Source organism: Panulirus ornatus, chromosome 11 (assembly GCF_036320965.1).
Source record: "Panulirus ornatus isolate Po-2019 chromosome 11, ASM3632096v1, whole genome shotgun sequence".
Taxonomy (NCBI): domain Eukaryota; kingdom Metazoa; phylum Arthropoda; class Malacostraca; order Decapoda; family Palinuridae; genus Panulirus; species Panulirus ornatus.
In genome coordinates this window covers 521,414-534,339 of record NC_092234.1, presented here as the reverse complement: position 1 = coordinate 534,339, position 12,926 = coordinate 521,414, and the positions used below count along the sequence as shown (strand labels likewise).

General features: G+C 41.3%; 1 protein-coding gene across 4 annotated transcripts in view; it reads right to left on the bottom strand.

Moving 5' to 3' along the window:
• The window catches only part of LOC139751167 (uncharacterized), a 51,920-nt gene extending 43,398 nt beyond the window's left edge, over positions 1–8,522 (bottom strand). For 3 of the 4 annotated variants that reach the window (XM_071666285.1, XM_071666284.1, XM_071666283.1), the window contains exons 1-2: positions 8,354–8,522; positions 720–838 (exon numbers count right to left, since the gene is read on the bottom strand). In XM_071666285.1, the coding sequence (XP_071522386.1) occupies positions 720–838; positions 8,354–8,477 (243 nt within the window). In that variant the 5' untranslated portion in view covers positions 8,478–8,522. The remainder of the gene's footprint in view (positions 1–719; positions 839–8,353) is intronic. The other variant, XM_071666282.1, reaches the window with a different exon arrangement.
• Between the last annotated feature and the right edge of the window lie 4,404 nt (positions 8,523–12,926).

Sequence of the window (12,926 nt, the reverse complement as noted above, 5' to 3'; positions counted from 1 at the left end):
AGCAGGAGTTTCTGTGGGTTAGCAGATGATAGAGGGTGTACAGTAGTAAGAGTTTCTGTAGTTTAGCAGATGACAAGGGAGTCACAAAAGCTTTGGCTGATGATGGGTAGTCACAGTAGAAGTAGGATAGTCACAGCAACAGGAGTTTGTCCTGTGAACCAATGCTGTCTCTTAGGTACCCTTTCCTTTGGAAGTAATACTTCATTTGTTTTCTGGTTATCTTTTTTCTTACTCATCAACGACACTGCCTTGTAGTTAATTGTATTTTCCCTATCTTCTTTCTTAAAAATAAGCATAGAATTTCCTTCCTTTGTTTTCCTCAGAAATAATTTTTCTATCAATTTTCTTAATATCTAAAGTGGCCTATTACACATTTCTGCATGCTGCTCCTTCACTTCATATGGAAAGACTCTATCAGGTTCCTGTGCCTTATATAAAACAAGATTCTGTTATAAGCTACTTACATTCTCCTTAACAATGTCTGCACTTTCCAAGAGCTCATCCCCATCTCATCTCATTTGTTGTGTTGTGACCTTTACAGCCAATATCACTTCTCATGGCTTTATCTTTAAGTGCTATTTATTTTATTGATAGGTATGTATCAATAATCTTGTGTATACATGTGTAATGGATAATATTGTGTGTGTGAATTAATACTGTTTGTCTCAGCATTAGTTTTTTGGCCTAATATACCTACATTTAACTGAATAATGAAATACCTTAAAACCTGTAGGACATGACTTCCAGCATGGTGGGCTACAGAAGGTGGAAGATGTTGGGTGATGCATCTCCTTTTCTCTCTGATTATTCTTGTTCTCTCTCTCTGCTTCATGTAACCCTGAAACCCAAACTTATCAGTTAGAAAGTCATGCATAATATGTATTCTTTCTTTTAAGTTAGCTGATATAGCAAGGGCAATTGAATGCCCTAATGAAGACCATTATACATTTACACCCTAGCCTAAGCTAAGTACCCAATTCATCAACCAGCCTCTAAGTGAGGATGAACAGCTGGGTTGACTATGCATCAACTCCCCCCCAACCAGGATTCAAATCTATGTGCTTGACCCAAGGCAGCCTATGAAAGCATCACGGTCAGCAACACAAACTGCTACATAACAGAGTCTTCATGTTAAAGTAATACCATTATCAGCTTAAAATTCTAAAAGCCTGAACAAGCTCATCACTTTTTATTGTGCTCTGGTCAATTCCAAGATTGTTTCTCCTACAATCCTGTGTTTTGTGGTAACCTTCTAATCGCAGATCTCAGCTAAGCACTTTTCAGGAAATTCTTTAAACCTTATTTTATCTATTTATTTTGCTTTGTCGCTGTCTCCCGCGTTAGCGAGGTAGCGCAAGGAAACAGACAAAAGAATGGCCCAACCCACCCCCATTTTTTTTTTTTTTTTTTTTTTTTATACTTTGTCGCTGTCTCCCGCGTTTGCGAGGTAGCGCAAGGAAACAGACGAAAGAAATGGCCCAACCCCCCCCCCATACACATGTACATACACACGTCCACACACGCAAATATACATACCTACACAGCTTTCCATGGTTTACCCCAGACGCTTCACATGCCTTGATTCAATCCACTGACAGCACGTCAACCCCTGTATACCACATCGCTCCAATTCACTCTATTCCTTGCCCTCCTTTCACCCTCCTGCATGTTCAGGCCCCGATCACACAAAATCTTTTTCACTCCATCTTTCCACCTCCAATTTGGTCTCCCTCTTCTCCTCGTTCCCTCCACCTCCGACACATATATCCTCTTGGTCAATCTTTCCTCACTCATTCTCTCCATGTGCCCAAACCATTTCAAAACACCCTCTTCTGCTCTCTCAACCACGCTCTTTTTATTTCCACACATCTCTCTTACCCTTACGTTACTTACTCGATCAAACCACCTCACACCACACATTGTCCTCAAACATCTCATTTCCAGCACATCCATCCTCCTGCGCACATCTCTATCCATAGCCCACGCCTCGCAACCATACAACATTGTTGGTACCACTATTCCTTCAAACATACCCATTTTTGCTTTCCGAGATAATGTTCTCGACTTCCACACATTTTTCAAGGCTCCCAAAATTTTCGCCCCCTCCCCCACCCTATGATCCACTTCCGCTTCCATGGTTCCATCCGCTGACAGATCCACTCCCAGATATCTAAAACACTTCACTTCCTCCAGTTTTTCTCCATTCAAACTCACCTCCCAATTGACTTGACCCTCACCCCTACTGTACCTAATAACCTTGCTCTTATTCACATTTACTCTTAACTTTCTTCTTCCACACACTTTACCAAACTCAGTCACCAGCTTCTGCAGTTTCTCACATGAATCAGCCACCAGCGCTGTATCATCAGCGAACAACAACTGACTCACTTCCCAAGCTCTCTCATCCCCAACAGACTTCATACTTGCCCCTCTTTCCAAAACTCTTGCATTTACCTCCCTAACAACCCCATCCATAAACAAATTAAACAACCATGGAGACATCACACACCCCTGCCGCAAACCTACATTCACTGAGAACCAATCACTTTCCTCTCTTCCTACACGTACACATGCCTTACATCCTCGATAAAAACTTTTCACTGCTTCTAACAACTTGCCTCCCACACCATATATTCTTAATACCTTCCACAGAGCATCTCTATCAACTCTATCATATGCCTTCTCCAGATCCATAAATGCTACATACAAATCCATTTGCTTTTCTAAGTATTTCTCACATACATTCTTCAAAGCAAACACATGTATATACATACACGTCCATACACGCAAATATACATACCTATACATCTCAATGTACACACATATACACAGACACAGACATATACATATATACACATGTACATAATTCATACTGTCTGCCTTTGTTCGTTCCCATTGCCACCTCGCCACACATGGAATAACAACTCCCTCTCCCCTCATGTGTGCGAGGTAGCGCTAGGAAAAGACACCAAAGGCCACATTCGTTCACACTCAGTCTCTAGCTGTCATGTAATAATGCACCAAAACCACAGCTCCCTTTCCACATCCAGGCCCCACATAACTTTCCATGGTTTACCCCAGACGCTTTACATGCCCTGGTTCAATCCACTGACAGCACGTCGATCCCGGTATACCACATCGTTCCAATTCACTCTATTCCTTGCACGCCTTTCACCCTCCTGCATGTTCAGGCCCCGATCACACAAAATCTTTTTCACTCCATCTTTCCACCTCCAATTTGGTCTCCCACTTCTCCTCGTTCCCTCCACCTCTGACACATATATCCTCTTTGTCAATCTTTCCTCACTCATTCTCTCCATGTGACCAAACCATATCAAAACACCCTCTTCTGCTCTCTCAACCACGCTCTTTTTATTTCCACACATCTCTCTTACCCTTACATTACTTACTCGATCAAACCACCTCACACCACATATTGTCCTCAAACATCTCATTTCCAGCACATCCACCCTCCTGCGCACAACTCTATCCATAGCCCACGCCTCGCAACCATACAACATTGTTGGAACCCCTATTCCTTCAAACATACCTATTTTTGCTTTCCAAGATAATGTTCTCGACTTCCACACATTCTTCAAGGCTCCCAGAATTTTTGCCCCCTCCCCCAACCTATGATTCACTTCCGCTTCCATGGTTCTATCCGCTGCCAGATCCACTCCCAGATATCTAAAACACTTTACTTCCTCCACTTTTTCTCCATTCAAACTTACCTCCCAATTGACTTGACCCTCAACCCTACTGTACCTAATAACCTTGCTCTTATTCACATTTACTCTTAGCTTTCTTCTTTCACACACTTTACCAAACTCAGTCACCAGCTTCTGCAGTTTCTTACATGAATCAGCCACCAGTGCTGTATCATCAGCGAACAACAACTGACTCACTTCCCAAGCTCTCTCATCCACAACAGACTGCATACTTGCCCCTCTTTCCAAAACTCTTGCAATCACCTCCCTAACAACCCCATCCATAAACAAATTAAACAACCATGGAGACATCACACACCCCTGCCGCAAACCTACATTCACTGAGAACCAATCGCTTTCCTCTCTTCCTACACGAACACATGCCTTACATCCTCGATAAAAACTTTTCACTGCTTCTAACAACTTGCCTCCCACACCATATATTCTTAATACCTTCCACAGAGCATCTCTATCAACTCTATCATATGCCTTCTCCAGATCCATAAATCCTACATACAAATCCACTTGTTTTTCTAAGTATTTCTCACATACATTCTTCAAAGCAAACACCTGATCCACACATCCTCTACCACTTCTGAAACCACAATGCTCTTCCCCAATCTGATGCTCCGCACATGCCTTCACCCTCTCAATCAATACCCTCCCATATAGTTTACCAGGATTACTCAACAAACTTATACCTCTGTAATTTGAGCACTCACTCTTATCCCCTTTGTCTTTGTACAATGGCACTATGCAAGCATTCCGCTAATCCTCAGGCACCTCACCATGAATCATACATACATTAAATAACCTTACCAACCAGTCAACAATACAGTCACTGCAATACCATCCAAACCTGCTGCCTTGCTGGCTTTCATCTTCTGCAAAGCTTTTACTACCTCTTCTCTGTTTACCAAATCATTTTCCCTAACCCTCTCACTTTGCACACCACCTCGACCAAAACACCCTATATCTGCCACTCTATCATCAAACACATTCAACAAACCTTCAAAATACTCACTCCATCTCCTTCTCACATCACCACTACTTGTTATCACCTCCCCATTTGCCCCCTTCACTGAAGTTCCCATTTGCTCCCTTGTCTTGCGCACTTTATTTACCTCCTTCCAAAACATCTTTTTATTCTCCCTAAAATTTAATGATACTCTCTCACCCCAACTCTCATTTGCCCTCTTTTTCACCTCTTGCACCTTTCTCTTGACCTCCTGCCTCTTTCTTTTATACCTCTCCCACTCATTTGCATTTTTTCCCTGCAAAAATTGTCCAAATGCCTCTCTCTTCTCTTTCACTAATAATCTTACTTCTTCATCCCACCACTCACTACCCTTTCTAATCAACCCACCTCCCACGCTTTTCATGCCACAACCATCTTTTGCGCAAGCCATCACTGCCTCCCTAAATACATCCCATTCCTCCCCCACTCCCCTTACCTCCTTTGTTCTCACCTTTTTCCATTCTATACTCAGTCTCTCCTGGTACTTCCTCACACAAGTCTCCTTCCCAAGCTCACTTACTCTCACCACTCTCTTCACCCCAACATTCTCTCTTCTTTTCTGAATACCCCTACAAATCTTCACCGTCGCCTCCACAAGATAATGACCAGACATCCCTCCACTTGCACCTCTCAGCACATTAACATCCAAAAGTCTCTCTTTTGCATGCCTATCAATTAACACGTAATCCAATAATGCTCTCTGGCCATCTCTCCTACTTACATACGTATACTTATGTATATCTCGCTTTTTAAACCAGGTATTCCCAATCACCAATCCTTTTTCAGCACATAAATCTACAAGCTCTTCACCATTTCCATTTACAACACTGAACACCCCATGTATACCAATTATTCCCTCAACTGCCACAATACTCACCTTTGCATTCAAATCACCCATCACTATAACCCAGTCTTGTGTATCAAAACCACTAACACACTCATTCAGCTGCTCCCAAAACACTTGCCTCTCATGATCTTTCTTCTCATGCCCAGGTGCATATGCACCAACAATCACCCATCTCTCTCCATCAACTTTCAGTTTTACCCATATCAATCTAGAATTTACTTTCTTACACTCTAACACATACCTCCACAACTCCTGTTTCAGGAGTAGTGCTACTCTTTCCCTTGCTCTTGTCCTCTCACTAACCCCTGACTTTACTCCCAAGACATTCCCAAACCACTCTTCCCTTTTACCCTTGAGCTTCGTTTCACTCAGAGCCGAAACATCCAGGTTCCTTTCCTCAAACATACTACCTATCTCTCCTTTTTTCTCATCTTGGTTACATCCACACACATTTAGACACCCCAATCTGAGCCTTCGAGGAGGATGAGCACTCCCCGCGTGACTCCTTCTTCTGTTTCCCCTTTTAGAAAGTCAAAATACAAGGAGGGGAGGGTTTCTGGCCCCCTGCTCCCGTCCCCTTTAGTCGCCTTCTACGACACGTGAAAAATGCGTGGGAAGTATTCTTTCTCCCCTATCCCCAGGGATATATATATTTATCTATTTATCTATTTTGCTGTGTCTCTGTCTCCCGCGTTAGCGAGGGAGCGCAAGGAAACAGACGAAAGAATGGCCCAGCCCACCCACATACACATGTATATACATACACGTCCACACTGCAAATATACATACCTATACAACTCAATGTATACATATATATACACACACAGACATATACATATATACACATGTACATAATTCATACTGTCTGCCTTTATTCATTCCCATCGCCACCTCGCCACACATGGAATAACAACTCCCTCCCCCCTCATGTGAGCGAGGTAATGCTAGGAAAAGACAACAAAGGCCCCATTCGTTCACACTCAGTCTCTAGCTGTCATGTAATAATGCACCAAAACCAAAGCTCCCTTTCCACATCCAGGCCCCACACAACTTTCCATGGTTTACCCCAGACGCTTCACATGCCCTAGTTCAATCCATTGACAGCACGTCGATCCCCGGTATACCACATCGATCCAATTCACTCTATTCCTTGCCCGCCTTTCACCCTCCTGCATGTTCAGGCCCCGATCACTGAAAATATTTTTCACTCCATCTTTCCACCTCCAATTTGATCTCCCACTTCTCCTCGTTCCCTCTACCTCTGACACATATATCCTCTTGGTCAATCTTTCCTCACTCATTCTCTCCATGTGACCAAACCATTTCAAAACACCCTCTTCTGCTCTCTCAACCACACTCTTTTTATTACCACACATCTCTCTTACCCTTACATTACTTTTTTTTTTTTTTATACTATTCGCTATTTCCCGCGATAGCGAGGTAGCGTTAAGAACAGAGGACTGGGCCTTTGAGGGAATATCCTCACCTGGACCTCTTCTCTGTTCCTTCTTACTTACTCGATCAAAACCACCTCACACCACATATTGTCCTCAAACATATCATTTCCAGCACATCCACCCTCCTCCACACAACTCTATCCATAGCCCATGCCTCGCAACCATACAACATCGTTGGAACCACTATTCCTTCAAACATACCCATTTTTGCTTTCCGAGATAATGTTCTTGACTTCCAAACATTCTTCAAGGCTCCCAGAATTTTCGCCCCCTCCCCCACCCTACAATTCACTTCCACTTACATGGTTTCATCCGCTGCCAAATCCACTCCCAGATATTTAAAACACTTCACTTCCTCCAGTTTTTCTACGTTCAAACTTACCTCCCAATTGACTTGACCCTCAACCCTACTGTACCTAATAACCTGGCTCTTATTCACATTTACTCTCAACTTTCTTTTTTCACACACTTTACCAAACTCAGTCACCAGCTTCCGCAGTTTCTCATCCAAATCAGCCACCAGCGCTGTATCATCAGCAAACAACAACTGACTCACTTCCCAAGCTCTCTCATCCACAACAGACTGCATACTTGCCCCTCTTTCCAAAACTCTTGCATTCACCTCCCTAACAACCCCATCCATAAACAAATTGAACAACTATGGAGACATCACGCACCCCTGCTACAAACCTACATTCACTGAGAACCAATCACTTTCCTCTCTTCCTACACGTACACATGCCTTACATCCTCAAAAAAACTTTTCACTACCTCTAACAACTTGCCTCCCACACCATATATTCTTAATACCTTCCACAGAGCATCTCTATCAACTCTATCATATGCCTTCTCCAGATCCATAAATGCTACATACAAATCCATTTGTTTTTCTAAGTATTTCTCACATACATTCTTCAAAGCAAACACCTGATCCACACATCCTCTACCACTTCTGAAACCACACTGCTCTTCCCCAATCTGATGCTCTGTACATGCCTTCACCCTCTCAATCAGTACTCTCCCATATAATTTACCTTCTTCTGTTTCCCCTTTTATATATATATATATAAAACAGATAACATGTGGGTGGTCAAATATGACAAATAAAGACCCACCATTTACTGTGCAATATAGCTGAGTGCAAAGTATTTATTTCTTCATTTATTTATCAAATTGTATATAATTACCCTAAGAGCAATTAGGGAAGTATAACAGGAACCACCTAGGATATGAGCTAGCTAAAAAGGTGTCTCCTGCTGCCTCTCTCTCGCAAGTAGAGCTTTTCTGCTATCTCACTTCATTATATAAGTTATGAGGCCATTACCTGTTCCTTTTGAGTTATGGAGTATTTTGTAGAAGTCATCAACTTGGGGAGGTTGTCCTGAACCTTCCTCCAGGTTATCATGGTCTTCATCATCGAGTGGAGGTTGTTCTGATGGAGGGGTCATGAAACCCTCAGTCAGACCAGCTGTAAGGGAGGAGGGAAGGTCAGCAAGTAGTACAGGGCAGGGTAAAGGGGAGTTAGGAAAAGAAAGAGAAATATATATTAGTAAAACATTATAACATAAGTAATTCTATAATAGAAAACACTGTTAATATTTAACAAAGTTGATAACATCAAAATGAAGCAGTTGCAGCAGATGACCAAGAAAATATACTAATACCAAACTACAAGTCCCATTATTTAGCATGTTACATATTGGCAGGTGTCTAATGATACATTAACCTTCAGATTTTCTGTCTGATCTACCACTGTTACAAATGCCATGATGTGCAAGATACACTAACTTTTAAAATGTATTCTGCACTCCGACTTTTGATGGGGTGCTATACTGTACAGTGTTTTTTCATTTTTCATTTTGCTTTAATTTGGTATAGTAATTCAACTTCCATCTTATGCATCAGTCTATGTGAAAGTTTCATTCACCATTTTATGTGATAGTTTCATTTTCATTTTGTGTGCCTGGTAATCTTGAAGACAATTTTATTTCCAGTCAACCCAAGCATCCCAAAATACCTAGGTATCATAACCATACCTATGTGTGTACCCATATGCATTACCAGAGTACCATAAACATACTTGTTTACCCCTCTTGAAATCAGTGTATCCCTGATGTATCAATGTGCTGCTGCAGTAATGGCAAGGGCAACAGTGTTTCTTAGGTGAGTTTTATACCCAAAACATAACAATGATCTCGTATTCAATTGTCACATTTCAATTAAGTAAGATTTGTATGTAGCATTTATGGATCTGGAGAAGGCATATGATAGAGTTGATAGAGATGCTCTGTGGAAGGTATTAAGAATATATGGTGTGGGAGGCAAGTTGTTAGAAGCAGTGAAAACTTTTTATCGAGGATGTAAGGTATGTGTACGTGTAGGAAGAGAGGAAAGTGATTGGTTCTCAGTGAATGTAGGTTTGCAGCAGGGGTGTGTGATGTCTCCATGGTTGTTTAATTTGTTTATGGATGGGGTTGTTAGGGAGGTGAATGCAAGAGTTTTGGAAAGAGGGGCAAGTATGAAGTCTGTTGGGGATGAGAGAGCTTGGGAAGTGAGTCAGTTGTTGTTCGCTGATGATACAGCGCTGGTGGCTAATTCATGTGAGAAACTGCAGAAGCTGGTGACTGAGTTTGGGAAAGTGTGTGAAAGAAGAAAGTTAAGAGTAAATGTGAATAAGAGCAAGGTTATTAGGTACAGTAGGGTTGAGGGTCAAGTCAATTGGGAGGTAAGTTTGAATGGAGAAAAACTGGAGGAAGTAAAGTGTTTTAGATATCTGGGAGTGGATCTGGCAGTGGATGGAACCATGGAAGCGGAAGTGGATCATAGGGTGGGGGAGGGGGCGAAAATCCTGGGAGCCTTGAAGAATGTGTGGAAGTCGAGAACATTATCTCGGAAAGCAAAAATGGGTATGTTTGAAGGAATAGTGGTTCCAACAATGTTGTATGGTTGCGAGGCATGGACTATGGATAGAGTTGTGCGCAGGAGGATGGATGTGCTGGAAATGAGATGTTTGAGGACAATGTGTGGTGGGAGGTGGTTTGATTGAGTAAGTAACGTAAGGGTAAGAGAGATATGTGGAAATAAAAAGAGCGTGGTTGAGAGAGCAGAAGAGGGTGTTTTGAAATGGTTTGGGCACATGGAGAGAATGAGTGAGGAAAGATTGACCAAGAGGATATATGTGTCGGAGGTGGAGGGAACGAGGAGAAGTGGGAGACCAAATTGGAGGTGGAAAGATGGAGTGAAAAAGATTTTGTGTGATCGGGGCCTGAACATGCAGGAGGGTGAAAGGAGGGCAAGGAATAGAGTGAATTGGATCGATGTGGTATACCGGGGTTGACGTGCTGTCAGTGGGTTGAATCAGGGCATGTGAAGCGTCTTGGGTAAACCATGGAAAGCTGTGTAGTTATGTATATTTGCGTGTGTGGACATATGTATATACATGTGTATGGGGGTGGGTTGGGCCATTTCTTTCGTCTGTTTCCTTGCGCTACCTCGCAAACGCGGGAGACAGCGACAAAGCAAGAAAAAAAAAAAATACCTCATGTAAATTATACTGGATCCTTAATATACAAATATATTGTGAGACAACAAATGTATTACAGCTATGTTATAAATGTGTTATTCATTTATTTCTGATATTCAGCTAGACAACAAAGGGTTTTCCCATCATAATTACTCATTTATACAGAAAGAGTAGGGAACATTCACTTCCATCATACAACTTCCTAAATCCATGTGTGCAGCAAAGGGAGTTTTCCCATCATAGTTACTCATTTATACAACAAGGGGAGGGAACATTCACTTCCATCATACAACTTCCTAAATCTGTGTGCAGTCACCATTAACCAAATCCTCAGTCAATCTATTCCATTCAACCATCATTCTTATACTATAAAAGTCTACATCTTTCTTCACAACTTTTTTGCTTTGTTTCACGTTCTGTCCTCTGGTTGCTCTATCCCTACATCTCTCAAAGAAGTTCATTGTCCATATCACTGATCTATTCATAAAACTTAAAGGTTGTGATCAAGTCACCCCTCTCACTCTTCTCTCTTTCCTATCTTTCAGCTTTCATAATTCTGGTACCCTCTTTGCTGCCTTCTCTGAACCTCCTCTATTGATTCTTTTGTTCTTCTTTAGGTGTGCTGAGCATAACTGAGGTTATTCTAGCTTTGGTCTTATGAAGGATATGAACTCTTTGCTACATATTTCCTTATCCATATACTTCAAAGCTATTCTGATATTTGCCTGAAGATGGTTTGTCTCCTTAACTATTTTCCTAATGTGGGATTCTACTGACAGGTTAAGGATGATATTGACTCTCAACTCCTTCTGACGCACAAAACCCTGAAGTTTATGCCAAGCTAAATAATAATCATATTGAGGCCTTCTTTCATTTTGTCCCATATTCGAAACTTTACATTTGCTTGAGTTGAATTTCATCACCCACATATCAAACCAACTTTGGAGTGTGTTTAGGCCTTCTTGCAAGTTTATGCAAACCTTAATGCTTTCCACGTCCCTCATGACCTTTACATCAGATGCCAGCACATGCAGGTAAGAGTCCATAACTTTAGACGAGTCATTTACATAGATCAAGAAGAGTAATGGTCCCAGATCAAACCCCAGGGACACTATTAGTTACCTTGATCCATTTAAAGAAGGTCCCTCTGACATGTGTCCTTTGTTCCATTCCACTTATGCAATCTTCTATCTGCTGAAGGAGTCCCCCCCCTCCCTTTTTCCTAACTCTTATATATGCTTTCTGATACTCCTAATAAAAGCAATCCAACCAGCCTTTCCTTTTATCCAAGATGCAGCTCACTCTCTCACAGAAATATAAGAGAAATGTTACACATGACCTACTTTCCCTAAAATCATTCTGTCTCGCTTAAGTAATTGCTCCTTTGCAGAACACCATTCATTTTCTTTCTAATTATCTTTTCCAGAACCATACAGACCACACTCGTCAGTGAGAATGGTCTGCGGTTCAGTGCCTGTTCCCGGTCTCCTTTCTTATAGGTAGGTATGATGTTTGACTTTTTACAGTTGCTTGAGACTGCCCTAATACCTTGATCAGTGTTTTGAGAGATTTATACTGTATATCTGCATGCATTTTCAGCATATATGGTGAAATTTTATCAGGACTAAGAGCTCTGTGTGGTTTAAGACCTTTCAGTATTTTGTTAATGTCCTTTCTAGACATCTCAATGTTTTCTAAAACCTCCTACCCATTCAATCTCCCTGTTTTGGAATTATAGTGTCTTCCACTGTAAAAACATATATGAACTTGTTATTCAATTCCTTACACATCCTGACATCAACCTCAAAGATTCTTCAATCTGAATCCCTTAGGCTGATTAGCTGGTCTTTAAATGACAAATCACTCCTGATAAATTCATCAGAAACATTTGGATTTTCTCCTACATTTGTCCACAAGGTTCTTTTCAAAGTTTCTCTGTTCCTCCTTTATTATATTGATGTACTTCTTTCTTGCTCTCTCATATCTTGTAAATGCAAACTGGCTGTTGTGACATCTATATCTTCACCACTGCACATCTCAAAGATCCTCTACCTTTTGATACCTTTTATCAAACCATTCTTTTCTCTTTCTTACCATTCCCTCTGTATTAACTATAACGTCTTGAGGTACCTATGTTCCTGATCCATCACTGCAAATTTCATAGAACCTCTCACCACAAATCTTTGGTTCCTGACTACTGAACTCTATTTCCCAACCTAGTTTATAACAGAAATTGTTGAAGTTTGCGTAGTTTCCATGATTATATCTCCTCTTTACATCATGTCCTATCTTTGCTCTTTTAATGTCTTCATTTAACAAAAAGTCAAACTTGAGAATTACATAATCACTTTTTCCAATTGATGTATCACATATA